The sequence below is a fragment of the Lathamus discolor genome, chromosome 3 (genome assembly GCF_037157495.1).
Source record: "Lathamus discolor isolate bLatDis1 chromosome 3, bLatDis1.hap1, whole genome shotgun sequence".
Lineage (NCBI taxonomy): Eukaryota > Metazoa > Chordata > Aves > Psittaciformes > Psittacidae > Lathamus > Lathamus discolor.
Genome location: NC_088886.1, coordinates 8,034,188 through 8,060,612, shown reverse-complemented (window position 1 = coordinate 8,060,612; position 26,425 = coordinate 8,034,188). Strand labels below are relative to the sequence as shown.

The 26,425-nt window shown below is 40.2% G+C and overlaps 1 protein-coding gene and 1 long non-coding RNA gene across 6 annotated transcripts in view; both read left to right on the top strand.

Annotated features, from left to right (window-relative positions):
- The window catches only part of LOC136011500 (uncharacterized), a 32,552-nt gene extending 11,749 nt beyond the window's left edge, over window positions 1-20,803 (top strand). For 2 of the 5 annotated variants that reach the window (XR_010611398.1, XR_010611397.1), the window contains 5 exons: window positions 5,292-5,354; window positions 5,440-5,666; window positions 11,069-11,185; window positions 14,211-14,406; window positions 19,727-20,803. This is a non-coding gene — a long non-coding RNA (uncharacterized LOC136011500). Of the gene's footprint in view, window positions 1-5,291; window positions 5,355-5,439; window positions 5,667-8,215; window positions 8,354-11,068; window positions 11,186-14,210; window positions 14,407-14,491; window positions 14,565-19,726 lie in introns of those variants that run through there. The other 3 variants (XR_010611401.1, XR_010611399.1, XR_010611400.1) reach the window with 3 other exon arrangements.
- A 3,931-nt stretch (window positions 20,804-24,734) lies between these two features.
- RNF11 (ring finger protein 11) overlaps window positions 24,735-26,425 on the top strand; it is a 34,932-nt gene continuing 33,241 nt past the window's right edge. The window contains exon 1 of the mRNA XM_065673371.1: window positions 24,735-25,425. Within this exon, the coding sequence (XP_065529443.1) occupies window positions 25,303-25,425 (123 nt within the window). The 5' untranslated portion in view covers window positions 24,735-25,302. The remainder of the gene's footprint in view (window positions 25,426-26,425) is intronic.

Sequence of the window (26,425 nt, the reverse complement as noted above, 5' to 3'; positions counted from 1 at the left end):
GCCCTTGAGGTCAAAGCATTCAACAGTTTTGAAAGTAGACTGTTCTTTTTGTGCACAGAGCTTGTAGTTGTATATTAATACAAAATGTGTAAAATCAAGATACAATTTAAAAAAAACCACATATTTTTTTAGTTTAAAACTGACTGTTTCCAACCAGAAGTGCAATTAAAATATGTTATAACATAAACTAACTGATAAAAAAGTCACCCACATAGGTTAAGTATAATATTGCAAAACACCTTTTTTGGGGGGGTTAAAAATACATTATCTATGTTAAGTTATCATTTCTGTGATCTTAAAAGGCACTTTGCAATTCCCAGTAACATTAGTAAGAATTGTGAGTATTAATGCAGCAATTAATATGAAATGTTCTGGAGATATTTTGTAATGGTCTGAAAGATAAGAAAGACCTTTAGCATGGAAATGTGTTTTGAGAGACAATTAAAAGCAGGGAGTCTAACAACCAAAGTTTCCCAGATATTCTGGAATACATGAGGTATTGACCAAATCCTGCCCATCTTTAACCAGAGCTGCATTTAGAATGCCTAGTGTTGATACAGATCCTTTCTTCAGTAAATGTAAAATCATTATGGAGGATTATTATCCCCCTCACACAGACAGTGAAACTGAAGCACAGTGAAGTGGCAGCTCAAGGTCATTTAAAAGTCAGGAGAGTTTGGAAAAGAACCCAGATTTCTCAATCCCTGTCCAGCACTCTGCCCACTGGGCTTCATTGCCTTGCTCAGTATCTGCTTGATACAGCTCCTTTTCAAAATCAGATAATTTAACAACTTTGAGAAGTTTTCAATTCATCATATTGTTGTCTATAATAATTTTATTTTCTGGAAAAACAGACTTGCCTAATTAGATCATGCTGCTGACACACAATCAAATGCAAGGGAATCCCAGGCCATCTGCAGCCTCTGTTCCTGTTGTCCTTGCAGACTGAAATCAGAGACAGAAGAGCAAACTGGATCGTATCTAGATGGGCTTCTATATAGCAAGAAATACAACTTTGCCTGCATGGATGCTAGATGACAGTGTTTTGGGTTAATATGAGCCCTAGTGTGAATTAACACTATTCAGCATCTAGACAATTAATTGAAATTACACCTTCGGTTCTGAATCTCATGGAATTTTTTTCTGGCATGCTGACAAAGCACTGACAAAGTTTTCTCAGTTTATGCTGACTGCTTTATTGTGTCACCTAAAATAACTGCAAATGGGTTCAGATATAACTTATGCAGTAGAGCCCAGGCCCAGTCAATTACTTACCCAAAATATAGAAGAGTGCATCTACCAGGCTAGCTTGACAGCTTTATTAGAGAAGTAAATGCACATGACATGGCTCAATCTGATCTTCAAACTCTGTGTTTTTTAATGCGAAGAAACTCTTATCTTTTAGGTATCTACACCAAATATTTAAGCCCTAAAGGTATTTCAGGTGTTTAAGGGTTATGTCATACTGCCCAAGCAAGGTGAGGAAACTTCTGAGTTATTCCAACAGTCACAACGGCTCCAGGGCTCCACGTGGTTCCTTGCAAGCGACAGAACTCAGAGGATTTTAATGATCAGGACTCGTTAGAGCAATTCAATTCAAACATACACATTTCCACCAAAAATTCAGTGACAGCTGCTCTTATAAACTCAAACAAAATCAGACAGATCCGAGACATTTGAGACAAAATGAAAAGACTAAAGTAACTTACAGAATTTCCTTTGGATATCTCAAGCTAATTATAAATTGTATGGCATGCAGAGTCTGGTATTTTAATTTCCATTGTAATTGATCCTCTATAGTCACAATTAAGGAAAGACACAATTATTTTGATGTCGTGTAAAAGAGTGATGAAATGAATTTTCCCATGTGAAATAGACAGGCATTAGAATCCCTTTTTGAAATTGTGAGAGATTTTTGCAGGCAACATCTCTTAATGAAAGCCACCATCTGAATGTACTGCAGAAAGAGTCACGTACACTGCAGCCATGTTAGGAATGCTGTTCAACAGAGAATATGTGTTTGTTTTCTTCCTGATATTCACACAAATACAAATATATTTAATTATATCAAAGGTAAAGTTATAAATGGTCTATTAAATAAGTAGACTTATGATGAAAAATAAACATTTGGGCTAATATCCTAGTGTGTTCCAAGAAGGGATCTTTACCTGACCTTTGCTTTTAAAGCCCTGATCTCAGCAACAAATTGAAACTCTGCATAACATTAAGTACTGTAAGTACTATTGAAGCTGCTCCTTTGTTAAACAGGATATCACAAGTTTAGGCACAGAGATTCCCATTCAGGAAATCATATTTAAAACTAAACACATTTTCATATTATTTTTTAAACGAAAGCTTACCTAAGCAATTGACACTTCCAAAAGAATATCATAATAAGCCCTCCCAAAGCAAAGGCATATTAACTTAGAGCCACTAATATTAACTAATATTAATAGTACTATAAAGTTTGGCTAATATGAGATCTGACAAAACTGAAGTTCTGTTCAGTGTTAGTTTGACTGTCAGCACAAAAATGTCACACCACTTTATGAATTCATAAAGACAAATGTACTTGATGTTAAATAATAAAGATAAAAAAATCTGAAACCCAATAAAAAGTTTTTAATGAAATTGTGAAGCTTTTGGCTATTTTTTTTATTTTTTTTGGGCTATTTTATGTCTGTGTTTATCACATCACCATTAGACCCAATCTTTGTAGGCCAATCCTTTATTGTATGTTGCAGTGTCTGTTTAGAACCCCACTCTGAACTATCATTTCAACAAATCAGTTACACAGTATAGCATGATGTTATTGGTGTGCAACAGTATTACAAGCCCAGGATTACAAACAGGGAAAGTATGCACCAGCACCAACTCCAATTCTGATTTTACCCTGTGATACAATTGCCATCATGCTGCAGTATGGATACAGATTTAGCTATGGCTTTGTATTTCTTGGATGTATTAATCAGTTTCATAGGCCTCCTGTTACTTTTCTCATGTATTAACACAGACAAGAATGTTTCACAATGCTAAAGAAAAACCAAGAAGTTTAGCTGGAAGGCCTTTTGAGAGAGCATCATATGCTCTCCTCTAATTATTCCATAAAGTTAAATCTTTGTCTTATTTTCTCTCCCTGGTAATTTTCTATTGTTGGGAGGAACAACAGGGAAACTTTATACCAATTTTAATATATTTTCCCTGGTGAAACAAACTAAGAAGCAGGCATAACATGCATAATAGTTAACTACGTTTTGTCAGTTAGTGTTGTCTGTGGAAAAGAGGTTGTCATACAAACCCTGATGGATATTTCATCATTCTGGTGAGATCCACACCCCCCTTCAGGGGGGAAACTTGGGAGACCTTTGACTTGATCAGTCATTGTCCTAAGTGCATAGATAGGTCTGAAGCCTATGCTTTCTACAGAGAAATGGTGAGAAGGGCTCTGAGAGGGGCCTCCCTGTATGCTATCTCTAGCTGCAGAGCTCAGGATGAACCCAAATCCTACATCCTGGGAGCAGCAGCAGGAACCTGTGCCCATTTTCAAGTCAAGGTCTGAGTCAAACTGTTCTTGAACTTCAAGACAGGGTTGGGGATGTTGTATGTTCCTGAATCCTAATATTAGACAAACAAGCATAGAGGGACTTCAGGTAAATGGGTAGGGTGAGTAGGTTTTCCTACTGAGCTGATGAAATAGGGCAAGACTTTAGATGGGATAATTTTCTTGCAGAATACATAATCTGCCCTACTAGTCAGATGGAATTATTATCCACTCACTGCATTCTAATAGCTAGAATGGTATTACTCATTCTCTTTAACAGAAACTTGTACTGTGGTTTTGGTGACACACTAAACATTTATTTTGATCTTTCTTGTGTTTTCAGATGGAAATGCATTGTCTCCTTCTGATCTTGGATTAGAGTCCATACTAAAAATAAACATTTTTAAAAGCAACTAAGAATAAAAGTTTGTGGATTTATTTGCAAATGCTGGTTATGGGCCTCCCATAATGAAGCAGCTTTTTCCCTAGAAATCTTGCTAAGTCCTAATTTGGAAATTGTCTATTTTCTCTTGCAAATGCTGTATTATGTGAGTTTTTCAACACGAATACTGCTTTTTAAACAGAAGTGGATGTTATCACTTCAAATGTGCTTATATGTATTTCCTGTGCTTAGATATAGCCTAGCAATAACAATACCACAATTACCAGAATGTATAATCTATAATGTAGTCCTGTGTAAATCAACACATTGCCAAACGAGTTGCACACATCCTGCAGGATACCACTGCCATTCTAAATTGTTTCCGGTTAACACTGTGCATCTGCAGGATGATTTCTGAGCAGTGCTCAGGCTGACTCCTAACTTAGAACACTGAAAATTACCTCCTTCTAATATTTAAAGGGATCTAAATGTAGATTTAGGTATCGACATAGGGCTAAAGCATGTTTTGTTCATGACTGCCTAAATGGGAAACCAGAAAACCAGACCTAGATGAAAAATAGTTATGATGTTTTAAAAGCACTTGAGGGATTTCCAGCAAAACCCAAAATCATGCAAATATTGCAAGGGCAAATGTTCAGGATTTCTTCTTGGTTGTTAAATTACAAAGATAATACCTGGGTTTTACATACAACGAAGACTTAAAGGTATGGTCTCAGATGCTCTGCAATTCCTTTTAGAATAGAGCAGTTTCTTCTCTGTTTAAAACATCTGAAAAATACACATTTTCAAAGTCATTTTATGAAGTCAGAGAAAAAACAAAGTCCAAACTAAACCAGAAATAGTAATTTTAATTGCAACACACATTGCAGCCATAGACTCAGAACAATCTTACAGGAGTACTCTGATCAAATGTCACTGTTGTGATTCAGTCCAAACTAACTAAGTGACTGACTTGCAAATTAAACCTAGCTGACCTGTTCACTGACTTTGTTCTTTTAGCTGGTTCTGTGATTCTGACTTTTCCAAACAGATGCTAAAATCAATACAAATTAAAAAAAAAACCATAAACCACTTTAAAATACAATTTAAAAATATGAACCTTAAAAAAAAAAAAAAAAAACAACAGGTGGCAGTTGTGTTATTTGACAACTTTTAGAATTGGACCCAATAAAACTCTACTCTCATTTTGCTTTATAGTTGGGGGTCAGACCATCTTTTGTAAGTATATATATTTTCCATTGAATTCCTTACAAGCCACCAGAATTTTAGTGTGCTTTATAATAATAATATAGCAATTTAGAGTAAATACATTAAGCAACACCTGTTATTTTTATCTTTCTGATACAGGTTTATCAAACTAAAAAGAGATTCTAGCAGAAAGCAACAATGAATGCAACGTTTGCTTGAAAGGTATCTTAAATTACCCTTTCTTCTTGCTGCTTTTGGTACAAAATAATGCGATGAATAAGAACTCAAACTTATCTATCAATTGCAGGATGTTATGGAGAATACTTACTGGGTTAGCATGCATACCTGCATTGCAGAGGTCATTTGAGAGGAGCAAGAAGCAACCATGACCATGTGGCCAAGGGCAGCTGAAGAATGGAACAGACATGTGCTGAGAGGAATGACCAAGCACCTCTGCACTTCAGCTCTTCTGGGACATGCAAATCTGCTATGAAACAGTATAGCCATTCAGATCCATACAAAGAACTTTATCCAGTAAGTTTTGTTGTTTTTTCTGTAGTGAGTGGTTAATTTGTGTACTCATTTTACATTCCCTGTTACTGCCTTTTACTTTCTCTAGTCTGATCTTGTGTAGAAAGGGGCTCATACAGCTGATTAGCTCCACTAAACGCAGTTTGAGGTGGCTGTCTTTTTAACTCTGATTGAAGGAAAAAAGACTACTACCAAATTTTACCTGTATATACCAACCCAACTGCTCTCATAGCAGGTCCCTCTGTAAGCACTTTGGAATTAATTGTCAACTGTACATTATTGTATGACAGGAAAATAAGGATTCTGGCTATTGCTGGCTGCAGAAAAAACTCTGAGGCTACCATGCGCCATGGCCACACTAGGATGACTACATGGAAGCTGACTTAGCTGAAGCTGATGATGAACTATTTTGCTTGTCCAGATTCAGGCTGACTCCTCTGGTACTGCTGAAGCAATCTAGACATACTTCTCCTTGTGCCGTCCATGAGAAGACACTTTGGTGGATATGATTTTTGCACTGGTAACCCTGCTAGGACATACACAGCTCTGCTGGTCTTAGTCTCTACAGACACAGTTCTACATTCATCATCAGCCTGTCTACTTACTCCCTTTTGTACATGATTTTGGACTGTCACACGTGTGTGTGTTGCTCCCACTCAGACAGTAAACAGACCCAGCTCTGCTTACACGAGTGATTTAAGAAACAGGCTTGCAAACCTGTGATATCATTAGAAATGCAGATGATGTGCTTATAAAATAGTTATTAATTCTTTGCTGATGCAGATGCTTCAGTCACTTATAAAAACGTGATAGAATTATCAAATTATACTTGTGTTATTTATTGCTAACTTTTTAGCTGTGGCACCACCTTGTGGACATTACTACACGGATGAAAAGCTGACTACTGCCAACAAAAGCACCTAAACCAGAGCAGGCATTTTGGAAAAACAACTGTATTCAGACAAGAACGGCTAAAGCAGAGTAAAATAACTAAATTAAAACAAATATTCCTAAGACTCCACTTATGAAATAAAATGTATAACAAATACTGCCAGCAGTGTACTCAGTTGTCCCTACAGTTTTTACCAACCCTTCTGAGCATCAGCCAAGAGTGGTAGCCTTCAGAACTATTTTTGTTCCTTCTTAACTGATTAATTAGCAGCACCTGAACCCCAGTTCTGTCGTTGCTGTGCAAACAGACAGGACTTGTGCAAGTATCCCAAGCAACAAGACTTGCAAAATCAAAACCATAATACTGAACGCGTGGAGAAGATATTGGGCCCGACTCCATAAATGTAAACTCAACAGGCAGATTAGTGTCCAAGCTAAGCCACAAGAAAAATAAGCTGTGATAGAGATGAACTGGTGGATCTTTTAAATGCTTGCTGAAAAACAAAACAGAACAATGAATTCCATTCTGTTGGCCATTAGATTCCCAGAAAAACCTTTCACAGTTAAGGTAACAGGGTATTACTGTTATGAGTACTCTATCTACTATACAGTCAAGTCAGTAAAGCACAGGAGCCAGAATTTAAAATAGCAGGAGCTCTCAAAGTTGTGTGCAGCATATATCCATCCTAAGTGTGCCTATGCAAGTAAGCTTGAGAATGGAATCTTAAACACTGAATTGCATTTTCTATTTCTATCTCTTCAAAAAGTTACTGCATACAACTTGTCACTTACACTTGCATAAAGTGAAGGTGGATGAGAAGACTTGGACCCAGCTCCTCCCCTCTTGGATTGTCAATGGACTGTGCTATATTCTGCCTGGGGTTCTCACATGCATAAACTCTGTTGGGGATGAACAGCTTCCATGTCTCTGGCATAGTATCAGGGCACAAACCCCCCATTTTATGTCTCTTCTTCAAATGGACCTCTGTAGCCCAAACACTACAAGCCCTTCAACTAATACTGACCATACCACAATCCTTCGCCAAACTCTCCTTAGCAATACATGGAAGTTTACTCAGTGCAGCATTTGGATTTCTAGTTTGACAAATATATAACTATTAAAAGCAAGGCACAGAAACTTTAAAGCCTTCAGTTAAGAAAAAATCTTTTAAGTAGCTGTCTCAGTTGATGATTTTTTCTCTTTGTTAGTATCTCTTTTTAAATGAAGTTTGCACAAGTTTCATTCTTCTCACTTCTTCTGCAAACTCTTCCCAATTAATCATTATAGTGACAGGAATAACCAGTAAATCAAGTTTTTGGCTGGCAGCCTCAGAGCTTGCTCCACAACTGCCCACTGCCCTCGAGCCATTTTGAACTGGAATGGAGTGTTACAGCAAACATCAGAGTTCCCTAAACTGAACCAAATGAATAAATAGTTAACAAATTTCTCATCTAGCATCTGAGAAAACCAAACCACTTTGGGAAGAAAAGAAGCACAGAAAATCTCAGACAAGCTAAAATGATACACTGAGCTCTGTCAGCCAGGAAAGCAAACTCATTCTCAATGGAGTTTGCAGATATTACCCAGGAGCTGTGGTTTACTGGATTTTGGTGACATGTTACATGGATTCCACATCTTAGATCCTTCTCTATTCTTGCAGTTATCCATCTTTACTAAAGGAGTTAAATCATCATTACTACCACCCACTGCGGCATAGTCGCAGCAGAAGAGGTTTGAGGAGTACTGCTAAGGCACTGGCAGAGCCTCTGAAGACTGCTGAAAATAATCCAATCTACAGGTATTGCACCAACAAAGAAACCTTGGTGACAATGAAATTCAGAGTCAAATTTACTCTCTCTTAAATAACTGGTTTTATAACAATGTTCATTGTCAGAGAAGTTAGCAGCTGAAAAATTAAGACCGTGGTGGATTACAGGAATGGAGTTAAAATAGCTAAAGCAATCTCCAAGGTAGTCTGTTCCATAATAATGCCACCCTGAAACAGTTTATCAGGAAAGAGCAGAATATACATCAATATAGATTTGTAGAAAGTTAGTTTATTAAAATGTCATGTAATGTAACTAAATATATTATTCAGTATAAAGTCTTTACTAGAAAATACTGGACAACCATGTTCAGGTAACATAGCTAAACACACAGAGAGATGGTTGGGTCAAAATAACTTTGGAATTAAGAAAGCTTGAGCAGAAAATAACAATGTAGTTTTGAAAGGAAACACTTCCATTAACAATGTAAAATGATATGATGTCATACCTGTTTGTGCTCCTGGGTCATCTGAAACAGAATAGGCTGGACACAGTGGATGCTGTTAAAGAGGAGACTCCTATTTTCACATTAAGCTTTTTAACCTTCTTGTTTATGTAGATATTTTGACAAGTTATCCTTAATTCTAGAACAGACACTACTCTTGGAACTGGTGTCTCTCCTCTGGGAATAGCACTATCGTACCTGTTTTATGAAAGAACATAGAGTAAAATGCCATTTTCTCCTTTCTCAATATTAAAATATCTTGTAAAATCTAATGCAATTTTTATAATAGAGATTTTTTAGAATTGTTTCTTAGGAACTCAATTTTATTTTGTTTATTCTTCATCTCAAAAAGATGAAGCATTTTATGCTGGTAAAATTGTTTCCTTTAGTATCTTCATACAGTAAATATTACAGTTATTTTACTTTCGGTGCTCAGTAATTCCCTAGTATAAGTGCACTGTTTGGAAAAAATACAGGGCTTCTACATTCCCAGTGATTTTTCTTTGGGATTGACTATTAAAATTATTTTCAATTTAACTTAATTATTTCTGAAAAATTAGGCCTTTGCTACCCCTTATTCATACCGAGTGCAGAGACTCTCCTTCTCCTTAGGCACCACCAATGTAATTCTGTTCGTCACTGTAACCAGTTGCACTAGTGGAGCCATATTAAGGGCCCTGGGTGTATTTGGATGAAAGTTGTTATCCAGAAAACTGCAGCAGTAGTTACTGTAAACCTGGGGTGAGTGACACAGGAGAGGCTGTGCCAAGTCTTATATTGAACTCAGTTTATAGAAATACCTTATCTCTCATCTTCCTGAACAGGTGAAAATGTTATTTTGAGTCCATCACATTCAGTTGATTTGCTTTTAGAAAAGAAGTTAATAAGCTGTGCGGTAAAAATAACCTTGTATTTCCATAATGATACTTTCTCCAGAGACCTGAATCTCCCTTGAATGTTTTAATTATCTCTTTCCTGAAAGCCAATGAAGTAGCATGGCACTATATTAAAATCATTTTCTTTGCGTTCTGCAAGAACTCATCTCTTGCTGAACTAACGTATCAGCTGCAAAACCAATTTCCACAGCACCGGTGACCTTATGTCACTCTGTGTGTTACAGAAACAGTTTCAGAAGGCTGCAACAGTTTAAAATTATTCAGTATAAATCCACTTAATAAACCGATACATGCAGGAGACAAGACCCTGAAATTATGGTGCTAATCTGTGTGGTCTCACAACAGATTTCTGCATTTTTAAGTGCTGCACCCACCAACACAGAACCGCAAGGGGTATTAATAGAAAATGGGATGGAACAGGCAGAAATCTGGTCAGGCTGGAGAAAATCCTGGGGGGAAGAATGAGTGAGAGCACTCAGCACCCCTGGGGTAAGAATTCAGGGAACACAGGCCTTGCACCAGGGAACAGACTGGGTTCCTGCCACAGGCAGAAGTGGAAGAAGGGTGCCAAACCGTAGACATGAAGGTTTCAGGGAGTCCTTCAACAAGAGAGTAATATTGAGGTGACATTCAGAAAGCTTGCAGAAAATGATGGATCAACCCAGTCTCCTGTAGTCCAAATGCAGAACCTATTTGGTCTACAGAGAAACAAAGCCCACAACTCTCTAGCCATCAAAAGACAAGGTAATATTATTAAGTTATTTGATACTTTTTTCAGCGAATGAAGGTTGCATAAGCCTCTGTGCTTATTAGACATTAGATTTAATTTCCTGTGTTACTGAGAAATGGGTGACTTGGAGCTATGCCAGGCTTGGATAGATATAATAGGCTATAAATGTATAAAAGGAAAACATTAGAAGTAGGAATTGCTGCTAGAGGTGTCAATTTAAAGTAACACTCTCCCCATCAAAACCCCCATCCCATGCAGAGTCAGAGGAGATTTGCTGTAAAAGCACTAAGTCATGGAAAACTGATGGCAGATGATAGCAACTTATGACTAAGTGTATTTGACCTTCATATGTTACTTATGTCTGAAGACTTAATTTTGTGATTTTAGGATGAGTTCAGCCACTGCAGAATTTGCGGTCTTCTAATAATTATCACAGGTGTTATTCATACACTTCTGTCCTTGTCTACCAAACCCATTGTGACTCCATATATTGATAATAAAGAAACAGGTTATTTGTTAGTGCTTCATTTGCTGGAGTGCAGAAAACTAAAATCAAGTGCTTTATAATCTATTTCTTATCTCCTCGTACAACATTCCTTAATTTCTTGTTTTCCAGAATGTTTTCCCTTTTTCTTAGAGGCAACGCAAAAGACAAAGAGTTTTCAAAAGGAGGATCTGGGAATTCTCAACACTGCAAGTTAGTTCCTTGGCATTTTCATGATGAAAACCAAAGGTAAATCTTCCTATCACTATTCAGCTGACCTAAAAACAATACGCTATTTTGCCTTTCAATATGAAACTCGTGTCATGAAAATATGCAAGCCATTTCTGAATTTAATCTTTGTTCTCTGAAGGTGCTGTAAGAATAGTTAGACACTAACTGCCATAGAATATGCAATATAATTATGTATTTTGATTTTACCTTGATCAAATGATGATATTCTCAAGTCCTTGACACATAGTATGTGCCTATTACTGAAGTAATATGTCAAAATACATTGCAATGTTTTAATATCAATACTAATAAGGAAAGAAAGCATGGAACGAACCAACAAATTAATTCTGCACCATAAAGCATCAAATACTCATTTATAGAATAAAGTATATGGTAAGATTTTTCAGAGCAAGATTAAACTAAAATAGGTGTTCAGAGAGAAGTTGTTACCCTTTACAGTCCAGCTGAAACGAGAGATCATACCAGTGATCACTGGGTATTCAATGTCATCGATAAGAAGACCCAAGTCACTTCTATATTTGTATTTTTAAGTGAAATATCACTCTGATGAGACATTCAAAATACTTAGCAGCTCCCATTATGCCTTTTCTGGGCCTCAGCCATCTGGATGTATTTCTAGGGTTACAGACTTTGCTTTCTTTAGGATTCCTATGCAGTCAAGTTCCAGCTAAAATGCTGACCAGACACAAGCAAACTGCTTCAAATATTCACAATACCACTGAGGTTGGAAGCATGTCTGGAGACCATGCAGTTCAACTCCCAGCTCAAAGCAGAATCACCCAAATAAGGCTGCTTAGGAGCTTGCCCAATTAAGTTTTGAGTATCTTTAAGGATGCCAGCTCCACAGCCTCTTTGGGCAACTATATCACAGATGCTCTTGTCTCTTAATCACCTCCATGGCCCTTACCTGCAGTCATTCCAGTATGTCCATGTCCTCCTTGCTGTGGGGAGCCCAAAACTGGGCACATTACTCCTGCTGAAGTCTCACAAGTGCTGAGTAAAGGAGAACATTCACCTCCTTTGACCTGCTGGCAATGCTTTTCCTAATGCAGCTGAGGATGCTGCTGGTCCTCTTTTCCAGATGTTTACAGCTATAACAGTATTTTAAGGACATGATTAGTTTTATATTTCCAGGGCCTGCTATGTATGAGTGAAATAAAACTATATTATTTTGCTAATACATGTTTTATGTCAGTATCAGGGACTGTATTTATGCTCTTGTTACATGCTTTTTTAAATAACTGTCCCATTAAAAACAGTTGTTTGGGATGACTATATACTGCCTTGTAAAAACATCTGTGCACTGAAAACATCTAACAATCCTGTCTTTATAGGAATGAAGGCATTTTGGAAAACTGCGATTCTAAAGAACAGGAATTCTCAATTTCATCATGTTGTTAGTGTCAAGATCTACAGATAGCAGATTAATTACCATTATGTTTAACTCACAGATAACCTTTTGTAGCAGTAACATTCAGCTCATAAACTTCCACAGTTTCCAAAAGCACTCCATACTGTGTTAGGAGCCAAAAATCTAGTTCTCCCTCATGTATTCCTGAGAACCTTCCACTTCCTCTGCAGCTGCCACAGTGCAACTGTGGACAATACGCTTATGTACTGACAACACACAAATTTACTGTGGAGAAAGGTCCATAGACTTTCCAGTGGGTCCTCAGGCAGCCTAAAGCAATGAGATGTTCTATCAGATTTGTTTGTCTTGGCAAGGAAGAGAGCAACCTTGTTCTTGAAAAATCTACATTTAGTTCCTCATTTATAAACAATTTTCATCAGTTCTTCCATCTGCAGTATATGCCTGTTTGGAAAACAATTTGCAGTGTTTCTTGTTATACATGTCAAATTGTTTACGCTCTGCATGAGCTATGATGACTTAAAGGACCAAAGTTTCACGTGGTGGAAGGACTTTGTTCCCTCTGAATCCAGTGGTAACCTTACTGCCTGGGCTGGTCCATGATTTCTTTGCATTTCTCATAGTCTGTGACTGAAGAAACCTGAACAATTAGACAAAGCAAAACTTGCCATTAACGACATACCAGTACCCGAGCCAATATGCAGTGTAGCTAATGTCCTTTAACCTTCTGGAATAGTTTAAAGCAGGATGCAAAATATTCTTCCAAAAATACACAAAGTCCTTTCCATCCTTTTTTCCTATTGAGCTATGCCAAAAGCCCTGAGACAGCCTTTTGACTTCTAGCTAACATGCTGAAAAGAAAATTTGGAGACTGGCAAAACCCCACAACATAATTAGGACAATGCTGGGATTCAGATTAACATTATGAAAAGCAAACACCTTTCATACCACTCCGACCTCTCATGTATCTATACTGAAGCGAGATTAAAATCCAGATTCTAGAAAGCAGAGTAGCTCATCCCAAAACAACACTAGATTGGCCCAGGTGGCTGCAACCTGCATGATTTTTCACAGACTTTGAAAGTGCCTCATAGCTGCCTCTTGGTCTCAAAGATGTTGAATATCTTTCTCTGCTCTTTCCAATGCAGACCAGATGTTGTACTGTGATAATTCTCTCATGGGCCTTTTCCATTTTGACTCTCCATCAGCTAGGAATCCAAAGAGACGTTATTTGAAAAACAGGAACCGTAAAAGAGCCAGGAACTTATAAATTAAAACATAAACATCAATTTGTTTTCCAAGATACAGATGTCTTTTGTCAGTTCAAGCCTTGATCTCTCCACCAGTTAAAGGCAACAGTTGTTCTGTGGAGGCATGCACTGGAAATTAGCCAACGGGCATTAACTTTTGGTTCGGATTGAACTGGGGAAAATTTGAAACAGAAACAGAGAGTTAAAAATTGTGATAGTGTCCTGGGTTTAGTAATTAATGGCTGATGCCATTTTAAAATGTTCATGACATTAATACCAGAAAAAGTGTCTTACTACGAGAATTATTGAACCTTTTGAACAAGGCTTGGAAGAATTTCACGCTGGTTTTGGTGATGGCAGGGGCTTTTCCTTCTCCTTATCTTGCTGATCTGTTTTTGCATAGGGACCAGGATCTGTCTCTGGGAACATGGCTCCTATGGTGGTGAGAAATGGAAGCAGCAGTGGGGTCATGGCAACGTGGCACCAACACAGCTCTGGAGAAAGGTACAGGGCTGGAAGAGGAGTGAGCAGAAGGCAGAGACAGTACAGGTGCAGAGTAATGGAACAGGCTGATACATGTACCACACAGACATGAAAACGTAAGTAATGAACTGTATACTTTAAATAATTATTCTGGCAAATATTATGGTAACAACAGTATTGTTCTTTTAATACTTTCTACAGCACTGTATCCTTGCAGAAGTTAATTGCAAGACAAAACACTGTCTGGTCAATAAAACATGAACTCTGGTATGAAGGATTGGCTCTAGTGAGTTTATAAAGAGGTAGAGCGAAAGCTTTCCTCCTTTTGATTAAAAAGAAGAATCTGATCAAAGCACAACCCATCTAGCTGCAAAAACCTACACTGCTGAAAATCAGAAAGTACTATGCTAAAATTACATACCAAAATTGGAATTCAAATGACATAATGAAGACACAGTTTTAAGAGAACCCTTTCATACATTATGAACACAAGTGCTCAGAGTTCAACTGCATATATTGAATTTTGTAGCAATGTAACACATCAAGCCTTGTTTTCAAATGCCCATTGAAAATCCATCTTTTTTAATGCTAAATCGCTTCATATATCTGTATTATTACATCTCTTAACGTTTTTATATCAATAAACATTTAATATGCAAAGATTTAATAATAGAAAGGCTAGAAGTGACCAAAGAAAACATTTACAAAAATATGCACAATAAAGAGAGAAGGATGAAGACTTGTTTTCATGTGCTTAGTACACATGACCTACCTGTGCACTAAGTTTTTATCTCTAAAAAGTAGCAATTCACACCTCTTCATTCCTTTTCAAATCAATTTTATACACCCACACAGCTCTTCTGCAGTGGATTACTGCAAGTTTACACTTAAAACTCTGAGCTTCCAGTCCTGCTGTATCTTCTTAATAAAAATCTATTAGTACAAGAGATGCATATTACTCTGCAACTTTAGCAATTAAACCTCTGTTTATGATACACTGCAACTGAATGTTTTATCGTACATACTAGCAGGGGAATGTATGACAGATTACTCTTCAGTGTCTTGATGCCATCAGTTTCCTTCCTCCTATATGGGCATATAAAAGCAACTTTAGTTTCTAATACAATCCAATATGAGAAGTACCACTGAATGCTTGCCTGTATCTCATATGCCTTCACAGACTTTTTGCTTTCTTGAGTCTGCTGCTCAGAGTAAGGACACAGGCTGTCTTTTATACCAGAGGTTGCCCTTTCTCTGTACTACAATGAATGTACTTGGTGGAACACTCATTATTCCCTCCCTGGACACCTCTGGAACAAATTCTTGCTTTCCAACACCCTTTTATTACAGGCTTTACATATTCATTTTCTTTTCCTAGACTACAGCTTCTTCTCTAGATTTCACACCACACTAATATGTCTGTATTCCTCTTGTTGAACTGTTCATGCTTTATTACTTGAGTGCAGGGAATTTTAAGTAGCTGTTCACACTTCATATGCTCCTCCCTTGAGGGTCAAACTAGCATCTGCTGTTCCCTGTCTCTTGAGGAAGAAACACCTTCTACAGAAAGGAGCAACAAAGCTTCTTTCATGACTTCATTTCACACTAAGAAAGATGTGTATTTTTATTGCATATACTGGTTCCGGCAGAATTTACTCTCAGGTAAAAGATTTAGTCCTGTATATTGCTAAAGGCTTAATATTCCCTTCCTTAAGGAACAGACCAAGGCCACAACTGAGAATATGCATCTTTCTCAAAGGTTTTGCCCTGGCTCATACAATTCCTTAAAGATGCCCTTGACCAAAATATAGAATTCTATTTCTTTGGATTGCTATGAGAATCAAAAGGAGTCAGTGAGGAACTCCTAAGCATTGGCAGGCTTTTCTGAGACTATTTTAACAACATGCTGGTAATGTGCATTTACAGTTTTATCTGTTAATTGATTAAAAACAGTGACTTTTTTACATCTATTTATGTTATGAACAAGTTGTGACTGTGAAATTCCCAGATTACTGAAGGATGAAAATCTATATGAAGTAAACAGTTATTTTAAACTAAACTGTAAAATGGCAGAAAATCGCTTACTTTTAGAGGTAATTGTTCCTGATATGGCTTTAAAGTGAAGATTTCACCCAGGCTCATCCTGATAAGTACTAGGAAATTCTTTCCTGGCTTTGTAATGTCCAGATCATGAACTTTTGTCTCTTTTTTAATCACTGTTATTAGTCAGACATCTGCCTGGAGGAATAGGAACCTCTGTTCCCCTCCCAACAAAGGGGCTGGTATGGCACCCTATTCACATGCCATATTCCTTTTTACTCTTGTCATTCCTTCCAAGCAAGTCACGCCAAACAAACTTTCCCTGGGGACATTACCTTCACAGGAAAAAAAAATGGTTACGTTTTCAGTTAGAGATGTTGACTGGCTTTTGAAGAGTAGATTGGATTTAAGCATGAACCCATCTCCTGCTCAAAATTCACACAGATCTAACTTGCAAATTTAGTCAAGAGCAGCTTTTCAATACTATCGCCCCTCAAAACTCCTACGTGGATCATTCTAAAACCTTAAAATAAAGATCACGTTCTCATATTCATTATGCTTGCTTCTAAAGAGGTTATGTTGCTCAAGACATTATTCTTTTTGCAAGGAGTATAGCTATCAAATGCCAACCCATAAAGCAAAAAATGGAGTTACAGATGTTTTAGCATGGAGGCACTTCTGCCAAGCTTTCCCTAGATGTCGCTACACTTTCTGGCTACTTTATTATAGCCTTTATTATTGAATGGAAAACTATCATATTTTCCTATTTCTTCATACAGAAGAAATAGAAAACTATCATATAATAACCCAATTGCTTCAGAGTGACAGAATTTCTATGTGTATATTATGTAACAGAAAGTGCATATTATATAATAGAATATATATTTTATTCTACTAATGTCATAATGAAATCTGAAAATAGCTTTTATCACAGGCTTGTTTCACACTCTTTTTTAACTCCCCAATGACTTCCTGTCAAGTATGTCATCTCAGTGAGTCTGGAGTTGTTGCCCGTTTCCATTACTTTGTGCTGAAACCAAGTATATCCTTAAGGATATTCTCAAAGTTTCCAGATTCAGTTATCATGCATACTTTGCTATTCCGTCTGAATTTTTTCAAAGAATATACTTCAGCCTTTAGATGATTTTGCCACCCAAGGGCTAATTTATACTATACTATAGAAATGCAAAAGGAAATTACTCTGAGAATTCAAGACTTGTTAGTGTTTTAGCTGGCTTAGACTAAAACCAGAGTTCTAGGGACGACTTTTTTGTTTCCATCCCTGTTTATCACCTCTTTGTAATGCACTATTTCTCACCTGTGGAAATAGTCTTCAAAAACCATATGCTGCTTTCTACACATGAATGAAGTTTCCATATTGTCCAGCAATATGAAGACTTTCCAGTTTATTACTACCAAATACCAAAATACCTTCAGATTTTCTAAATATTTTATATCTCAGTTGTGCTGAAGTAGTCATTGATTGCTTGTCCACAAGATGGGGCTTCTACAACAGAGATCTTTGTATCCAAATTTTGATACAAAAGCTATGAATGGCATCACAATTGGCAGAAACACTTTTAGCCCATACTTTCAAACTCTGTCACAGTCCTCACAAAAGCAACTCCACTCTCTATTTCTTGCATAAAACCAATAATCCCTCAGGAAACAAAAACAGCAGCAAGTGATTTTATCTTGTCCTTAACCCTTGCACTGTGTTGGTGTACAGCTCATGAGTCAGAGGCAATACACGTCATTACAATCATCTTGCATCTTGCAGAGATTCTGTAATGTCTTCTACATGAGTTTTGTGGAAAAGCACGCAGTCCAGAACACAACTGAAGTGTATGTTGGTTTAGACAGCCCTAAATGAATATGTATCTTAATACATGAGTTTTTAAAGCAGCCTGAATGTCCACTGTTAGGATGCTCCTGTTAAGATGATAACACCTCCAAAAAAACAATAAAAGGAAGTATCTCCACAGTGTGTAGTTTCCATAAACTTAACAGAAAGAGGGAAAAATCTTCCCTTACAAAAACTAACTGCAGGTATGCACTTCAAAATAAATCAAAAGAGAAATAATTTATTCCTAGACACAGTAATTTTGAAACATAAAAAAAATTAAAGGAATAGACTTACAGTACCTTTAGCTGTCTTGTTTCAGTGTGTGGGAAGTGTTTGTTTAAACAGTGTGTGATTTCTTCTGCTGAGAAAAAAATGGCCTTCCTCCTCTTTCGTCATGTAAGCAAGCTTAAACAATCAAGATTTTCACGTGTTATAGGAATCCCCACACAACAAAACCAGGACAGACCAACTGGGACTGTACAACTACCTTCTTATATCCCTTCTCATAGCACTAGAGAAATCAAGAAGACTTAATTTATGATCATTCTGCTTTCTGCATGATGTAGCTGTTTTCTGTAACTTTTTCCCAGAAAGCACAGTATTCCATCAGACAACAGGAGTTGTTTGCGCATGAAAAAGCAAATACTGGTACGAACTTCCAGCCTGCTCTCCCTCCAAGAGGAGGGCGCATGCACATGGACTATTCAAAAAATAAAACTGAATCTTGAGGGGAAACACTTCTGGCCAGATGGTAAAGTCAATTTCCCAAAGACTAATTCCTCCCCAGTGCCAGAGGCAGTCACCTAATACTTTTTACACAAAATCTTCAGTAGTTCCTCCTCACATTCCTTCTGTTCAATCTCCAATAACCTGTCTTCTGCAATTCAGCTAGCTAAGCTGTCACAGACCAGAGTTTCAGCAGGAAGTGCAAAATAGTACCCTTCAGAATAATCATCTGGAGAAGCATAAAGTAAGAAAATCTGAATAGGCAGGAATTACATGGAGAAGGATAGGGAGTGACAGTGCACTACAAATTGAAATCAAAGCTGTTGTATTATGAAACAGGAAAGACACTAATTTTGATAAACGATATTATTGCACATACTAAATAACATTTTTTACTCAACACTGAGGTTTTAACTAGAGTACTCCATCTAGCTTTGCATGTCCACTGAGGAAGTGGACCACACGAAGAGTTTTCAGGACAGTGAAACATGTGGCACATTTACAAATCATGATTTGTATGGAAAGACTGAAACAAAGCAGCGTTAAGTGTCTTCAGATACCTAAAATAACTGCAACAACACAGGCAGGACATGTAATGAAGAGTTTGACTTGTAGCAATCTCAGATATTAGGAAAAATTTTGAAATCAGAACACAGTACCTACAGACATCATTCAGCATTCAGAGACAGTTTCAACAGTTTTCTGTCAAGGAATGACAAAGACATAGGTAATCTTGGACTGGGACAGGGTTGTATGTCAGAGGATCACACTCCACAGGTTCTCATGAATCTTTCCATGCATCATTTTATCACTTTCCATTGCAGAAGACCTATAGCTACCTACAGGAAGAAAACAGATTTTACGCTACAGGACAAATGGTGAAAAGCAGAAAACCAGGAAGACTTAGGAGAAGGTAAACAAGAGGTGTTTTAAGCTGTGCAGCAGAAAGCATATTCACATTGGACAAATGATAAATGCCCCAATTCTGTTTCAAAGAGGAACAAGCATTTTAGGTATTAGACTACTGTTGCAGAATTAAAGTAACACAGCAGTAATGCATCTGTTGTAAGTCATTCAAGAGAAACAAAACAATATAAACCAGTCTGGAAACTTCTGAGGTTATCTGCGTATTACCTACTGCAATTAAAACCATCCCTGAGACATTTGACCCAATCCGCCCTTCAAAGCCTCCAGTAAGCCAGATTCTCAGCTAATCATTTCCAGTGCTAAATTACTTCTGCAGTTTGAAGTGATTTCTTAATGTCTACCTTAAATCTCCAAGTCCATCACCTCTTGCCCTAGACCCACAAAGAAAAACATATTCCTTCTCACTGCGGAGAAACCTTTCACATTTTTGAAGATCATTACCATGTTTCCCAACACTTTCCTTTTCTTTAGACTAAACAACCCCAATTCTTTCAGTCTTTCCTCTTGGATCATGTTTTCTAGGTCTCTGATCATTCTTGAAGTTGAGACTGTGGTATTATGTGGTATGCCGGGAAAAAGAAAACTTGACTCCTACACAAAACTCACCACAAAGCTGGGTGACAGAGGGTTTGTTTGAAGAGGTTACTTCTGTATGATGACTGTCTGCTTTGTTGTTTGCATTTTTAAATGCCAAAATATATCTCCTTGTTCTTCTTTGTGACATACAGTATAGGTGCCTCAGTAGGCAGCCTCCTTGGTGATAAAGCATTTTGGATCTGAGGAAAATAGTTATTATGGAAGGCAACTTATTTATGGAAAACATATCCTTAACAAGATGGTATCTTTGGGATAAATTGATATAAGTGGTATTTGTGATACTGAGATAATTTAAGCAGAAATTTAAGCAATTTTTAGAAACATGAGGAAAATGCTGCATCACAAAGTGCATTTCAGGGAAACGTATTAGCTCCATAACTGCCTTCTAGTGCTGTGTTCACTCTCTCTTGAAAACAATATACAATTGTAATAAATACTGAGAAATGTCTATGGTTCAACTAAAATCAGCAGAACTAAAAATAATCACATGCTTTTTAGAAGATGCTATGTTCCTTACAACCATATAAATTAACTCAGTCATTCCCATAATCAGATTCACATATCTAATAGAAGAACATAATTTACTTCCATTCTCTAGAAGAATACAAGATCTTTTTTTTTTTTTTCCCAGAAAAAGCTTTTAAAATTGTAATGCATCTTACTTTGGCAGTGTTCAAGGCCAGGCTGGACGAAGCCTTGGGTGGGATGGTTTAGTGTGAGGTGTCCCTGCCCATGGCAGGGGGGTTGGAACTAGATGATCTTGAGGTCCTTTCCAACCCTAACTATTCTATGATTCTATGATTCTATGACTCACCAACATTACCTTAGCAAACAATGCTATCTCCGAACCTACTGGTACCATGGCATGGAAAGATTGCACTCCGAACTTAACTGGGCTTCCGTATATGGATTGAGAAAACAATCTTATCCAGAAGAAAGATAAGACATAATAAGAGATGCTAAATGCTGGGAAAATAAGCCTGATGGAAGAAAAGGAAGTGAAAAAGCTTTTCCATGCTGAGGACAGAAAAGGTCTTTAAAAAACTTTTGTTGAGCATGACACATTAAGCACACCCAAAACGTTGCCCAACAATAAGATGACCATGGATCATGTATGATGAAGTCACCAAACGGTCTTTTATCTATAAATTAGGCAATTTATGATGTCACCTTTGCAGAGAAACTATTAACAAGAAAGATTTTTCAGGTCCTCTGTGGTTTTAAGATTTTAAACTCAAAACTAAAGGGATTTTTCAGTAAGATCCCTCATCTCCAGCTACTTCATACAAGCCATAAGAATACAGCACTATAGAAATTGTTTCCCCTCAGACCAAACCTCTCTAAAACATGAACATTCCACTGTTTGCACCCTTTAAAAGCATTTTAAATGAATCTTTATTTTTTAAAAACACATTTCATTTAGAAGACTCTAGCTGCTGAGAAGTGGTTAGAACACACCTGTATATCACATTGTTGTACTGAGACATACTAGCACATTAATCCTGTGCACTGTCAAATTTTGGACGTCCCCATTTCCATTCTGACAACAGATTTTAGTCAATTGTTTAAATGCGTACTGGTAAGAAAAAGTTTTATTGACTTAGGTTGCCAGTTCTGTATTGGTGTTAATCTGATACAATTTTTTTCTATCTGCATTCATCCTTTCTATCAGTATTATCTATGCAGCCCTAATCCACTATATGGCTCTTTCTCCCATCTATAGGATTATTTTAAGGCTCTAGAAAATTCAGTCTCCCTTGAAAAGCTCTTCAGCTGCTTTCTTGTCTCCAAGCTGCTTTTCTCGTCTCAAAGTGGCAGCAAAAGGAGTAGCCTCACAGCCACACCAGAGCATATGCAGGGATATTAAAAGACAACATTTGTGCATTTGTGAACACAAGAAATTTTCCATTCTCCATTTCCTGGACTGTTGTACAACTTTAAGCTGATGGTGCAATCCCATTATGAATGGCCTACCTGACATGACAGAAGTGAATAGCCTAGAAACCAAGTGATTTAAATGGTCCTTACTTCAAAGAACCCAGTAATGATTGGTAATAACTCTTGCTCATTTGGAGCTTTCACAAGTTTTCTCACAGGTTTGGAGCTCCCACAGGGTTTTCTCACAGACTTGTCTGTTATATTGCAAAGCCCAACGTGAACTGCTGCTTCCTCTTAGGTCTTGGTGAGTTCACCATGACAACCAGACCTCTTCCAGCATTTGACAAGTCCCTATCTTTTGAACAGAGCCCAGATTTGGAGCATCCTGTACCTACTAATAGGTAAATTTTAACTGGGCTTAGCAGTTATTCCTCTTGAAGACATGCCTCAAGATAAATAAATACAACATCTATACTGTGGCATCCCAGAGTATATCCCAGCAGCATCCTGATATCAGGATGAGAATAGAGACACATGTTTGCACACCAGAGACCCATGTTTGCACACTGGTTTCCAAAGAAAAGGGATCTTGGGATGCCAGTCAGCAGAGAGGCACCACATGCTCCCACAGGACCACCACGCTGTACACAATCAGGACTGCAAGGCACAGTGCAACACATGCTTGTGATCTATACTAAGCTATACCAATGACACAGGATGAAGCTCTACAGAGAGAATAAACCATGAATGACAGCTGAATAAAGAAGTCTTTCTAGTTTCCTATAATCCTGTTTCTGATGTTGCCACTGCATAGCTGAAAATACCAGTGGCACAGCTAGAGTCTCACCACCAGGCTCTCACAGAAGCCAGCTCTGACATTGCCTTAACCTTGAAATCACGACAGGGTGAGGCAGTGGCTCACTGGATCCTCTCGAATGATCGCTTGCCTAATTCTATTAAACCAAGTCAACATACTCATAGCATAAACACCCAAACGACTAAGTCATGTACCACACTATTTACAGCAATCCATTGCAAAACCTCTCCAGCATGAGCAATGTTCACAATTCACGCAACATTTTTATTCTCGGTTTCCTAGAAAAGCTCAAACCTGTGTTTGAACACCATAAATGCCACAATGAGATTTCTAGTGCTACATACACATTTTACACTGGGGCTGTTTAGGTGATCCACAATAAGCAGCAAAACAAAACTCCTAAATAGTAATAAAATGAAATCTTTGGGGAAATCTCACATGGATAATCAGCAAAAAGCCTGTTCCCAGACTGAGATCCACCACAGGCCTTCCCAAATGCTTAAGGAAAGGTCACAAATGTGACCCTCTGAACAACTGGTTTATAGATATTTGACCCAAGATGGAAGCTCTTGCGCAAACCAGGACTGACACGGATCAGCAGAAAACTTGGGGATAAAAAGTAGCTCTGTTGTACTTCTTTACAGACTGTACTGTCTATCTGTTCTCTTTCGCACTGAATTCACTTCACATCAAAACATCCTGTAAAAAAATGGGTTTGTAAATATTTCTCCCAGTCTGACTCTGAAAGCCAGGGAGGGCTTTTGAGGAAGTGTCCCAGAGGACAAAGCTGGAAAGAAAACTTAAAAGGATCAGCCTGTAAATGAAAAGAAAAAAGTCCCTCTCCTCTGTGCAGGTCTGCACTAGCATGCTCATGCAGTGAAAGGGACATTCACTCTCATGACATTTGCATTGATCACTATGTGTAAGCAAGCATAAGTAAACTTTTCACGAAGAAATAAAGGAGCCCAATACATGGTTTATCTCAGAGGGGAGACTGAGATTACATTTTAGGCAGAAGCTCTTCCCTGTGAGGGTGCTGAGGCACTGGCACAGGGTGCCCAGAGAAGCTGTGGCTGCCCCATCCCTGGCAGTGCTCAAGGCCAGGCTGGACACAGGGGCTTGGATAAAGCTGCTCTAGTGGAAGGGGTCCCTGCCCGTGGCAGGGGTTGGAACTGGGTGAGCTTTAAGGTTCCCTTCCAACCCGAACCATCCTGTGATTCTATGATCTGCTTATCACATAAAAATCCTCAATGGCTGCACCTTCAGAAGCGTGACTGACAAGACATGCCTGCTGCTTTTTCTGCTCCACACTCGCAGGTCAACTACAAACGAGCCTACTCGAGTAATGCCAGCACTAAGCACCAGGGGAACCTCGTTTCCTCCCTGAGCGACAACCCAGCGGCGTACCACACAGCGGGGAAGGCCCCTTGGCCTCACACACACCACAGGCCGGCCCGGGGTGGCGCGGAGCACCGGGGACACGGACGGCCCTGCAGCCGCCGCCCCCGCTCCGCCGGTGCGGGGCGGCCTTGCCGCCCCAGCCGCGCCACCATGCCCGGAAAACAAACACAAACACAGCGCTCCCGGGGGTGGAGCCAAGCGGCACCACCATTTTGGGGCCGGGGGGAAGCTTCGCCGCCCCACAGGAGACGGCCCGCTGCCGGGGCCGCCGGTCCGCTTCCCCTCGCCCCGCCACAGGCGGGCAGGGTTTCCCCGCTGTGGGGCTGGGCACGGCGCAGCGGGGCTTCGCGGCTGCTAACCTGGCCCGGTGGGGAGGAGTGAGAGGAGGAGTCAGGGCGGCCTGTGCGACAAAGCCCAGTGCGCAGGGAGCTGGTGACCAGGAAGCAGAACAGCGCCGGGCTGCCGTGGGGCGGGCGGACCCCACCGGAGCCCGCTGCCTCACGCCGCCCCCCCGGGGGGTGGGAGGCCAGTCCTGCCGCCCCCCCCTGCTCGGGGGTAGGGGCGGCTGCGGAGCGAAGCGGGAGGCGGCTGGGTTGGTGTTGCTGCTGCTGCTGCTAAGCCGCTTAGGGCCGGGGCTGGCATGAGCCTCCCCGGCGGGGCGGCTGCGGGCTGCGCGCTGCGGCGGGGAGGCTGAGGGCGCGGAGCCGCCGCCGGTGGGGGCTGGCGGTCCGTTCCTGAGGAGGAGACGGCGGAGGGGGAGCCCCGTGCCCCGGGGGGAAGATGGGGAACTGCCTCAAGTCCCCCACTTCGGATGACATCTCGCTGCTTCACGAGTCCCAGTCGGACAGGGCCAGCTACGGGGACGGGGCTGAACCGGATCAGGAGCCGCCGCCGCCATATCAGGTAGGGGAGAGGGCGGGGAGCGCCGCGGCCGCGAGCGGAGGCCGGTGGCCTCCGGGGGGATAGCGGGAGGCGGCGGGGACCTGGGTAGGGCGCTGAGGAGAGGGGAACGGGGCAGCCGCCGGGCCGCTCGCCCTGAGAGCCGGGCCGAGGCCGCCGCCGCTCCTGCGCTGGACGGCCGCCCGAACCTCTCCCTTTCCGCTCACACGTAGAGGGGGGGAAGCCGCTTTGTCTGCTCCCGTCTGGCAGCTTGGGCCTCCGGCCGGCGGGACGCGAGGTTCCGGCGGGGAGCGCCAGGCGGGCCGGGCCCGTTGCCGGCCGGGAGGCGGCCGCGGGGTCCCGAAAGAGGAGGAGGATGGAGGGGGGGATCGGGCCCGTCCGTCCGGTGCCGCGTCCTTTGTCGCCTGCCCGCGGTGACATCACTGTCTGGCGGTGCGCTGCTCGGTGACGCTCCGGGACGGGGACCGCGGGCGCCTGCACCGCCCGAGCTTTGTCCGGGCGCGTTCGCCGCAGCCGGGGGCTCCCCTCCCGTATTTTTAGCAGCATCTGATCCCCCAGTAAGTAACTGTCCCGGCGCAGCGGATCCTATTTCCCTCGGCCGTGTGGGGCACCCGCAGGGAAATGTGTCCCATTGTTCGGGTTTTAACCCCGTCGCCGAGAGAATCTGTTAATCCACATCTTTATGACGAATCAGAGGGGGGAAAATACCAACCGCACAAAAAAGCCGGGTATTTCCTTATATCGCTTTCCTCACAGTGGAGGATAACGCTGGTGTGGAGTGGTGATGGTGTTAATGTGAAAGCCTTGCTCTTGGCCGCTTCTAGGAGGGATGGCCGTGAAAAGGGGAAGATGAACTTGGGGTTGCACTTGCCTGCTGTTTGTGGTTCGATGGTGGGACGTTGGAACAGGCTGCCCAGAGAAGCTGTGGCTGCCCCGTCCCTGGCAGTGTTCAAGGCAGGGGGTTGAAACTGGATGAGATTTAAGGTTCTTTCCAAACCATTCT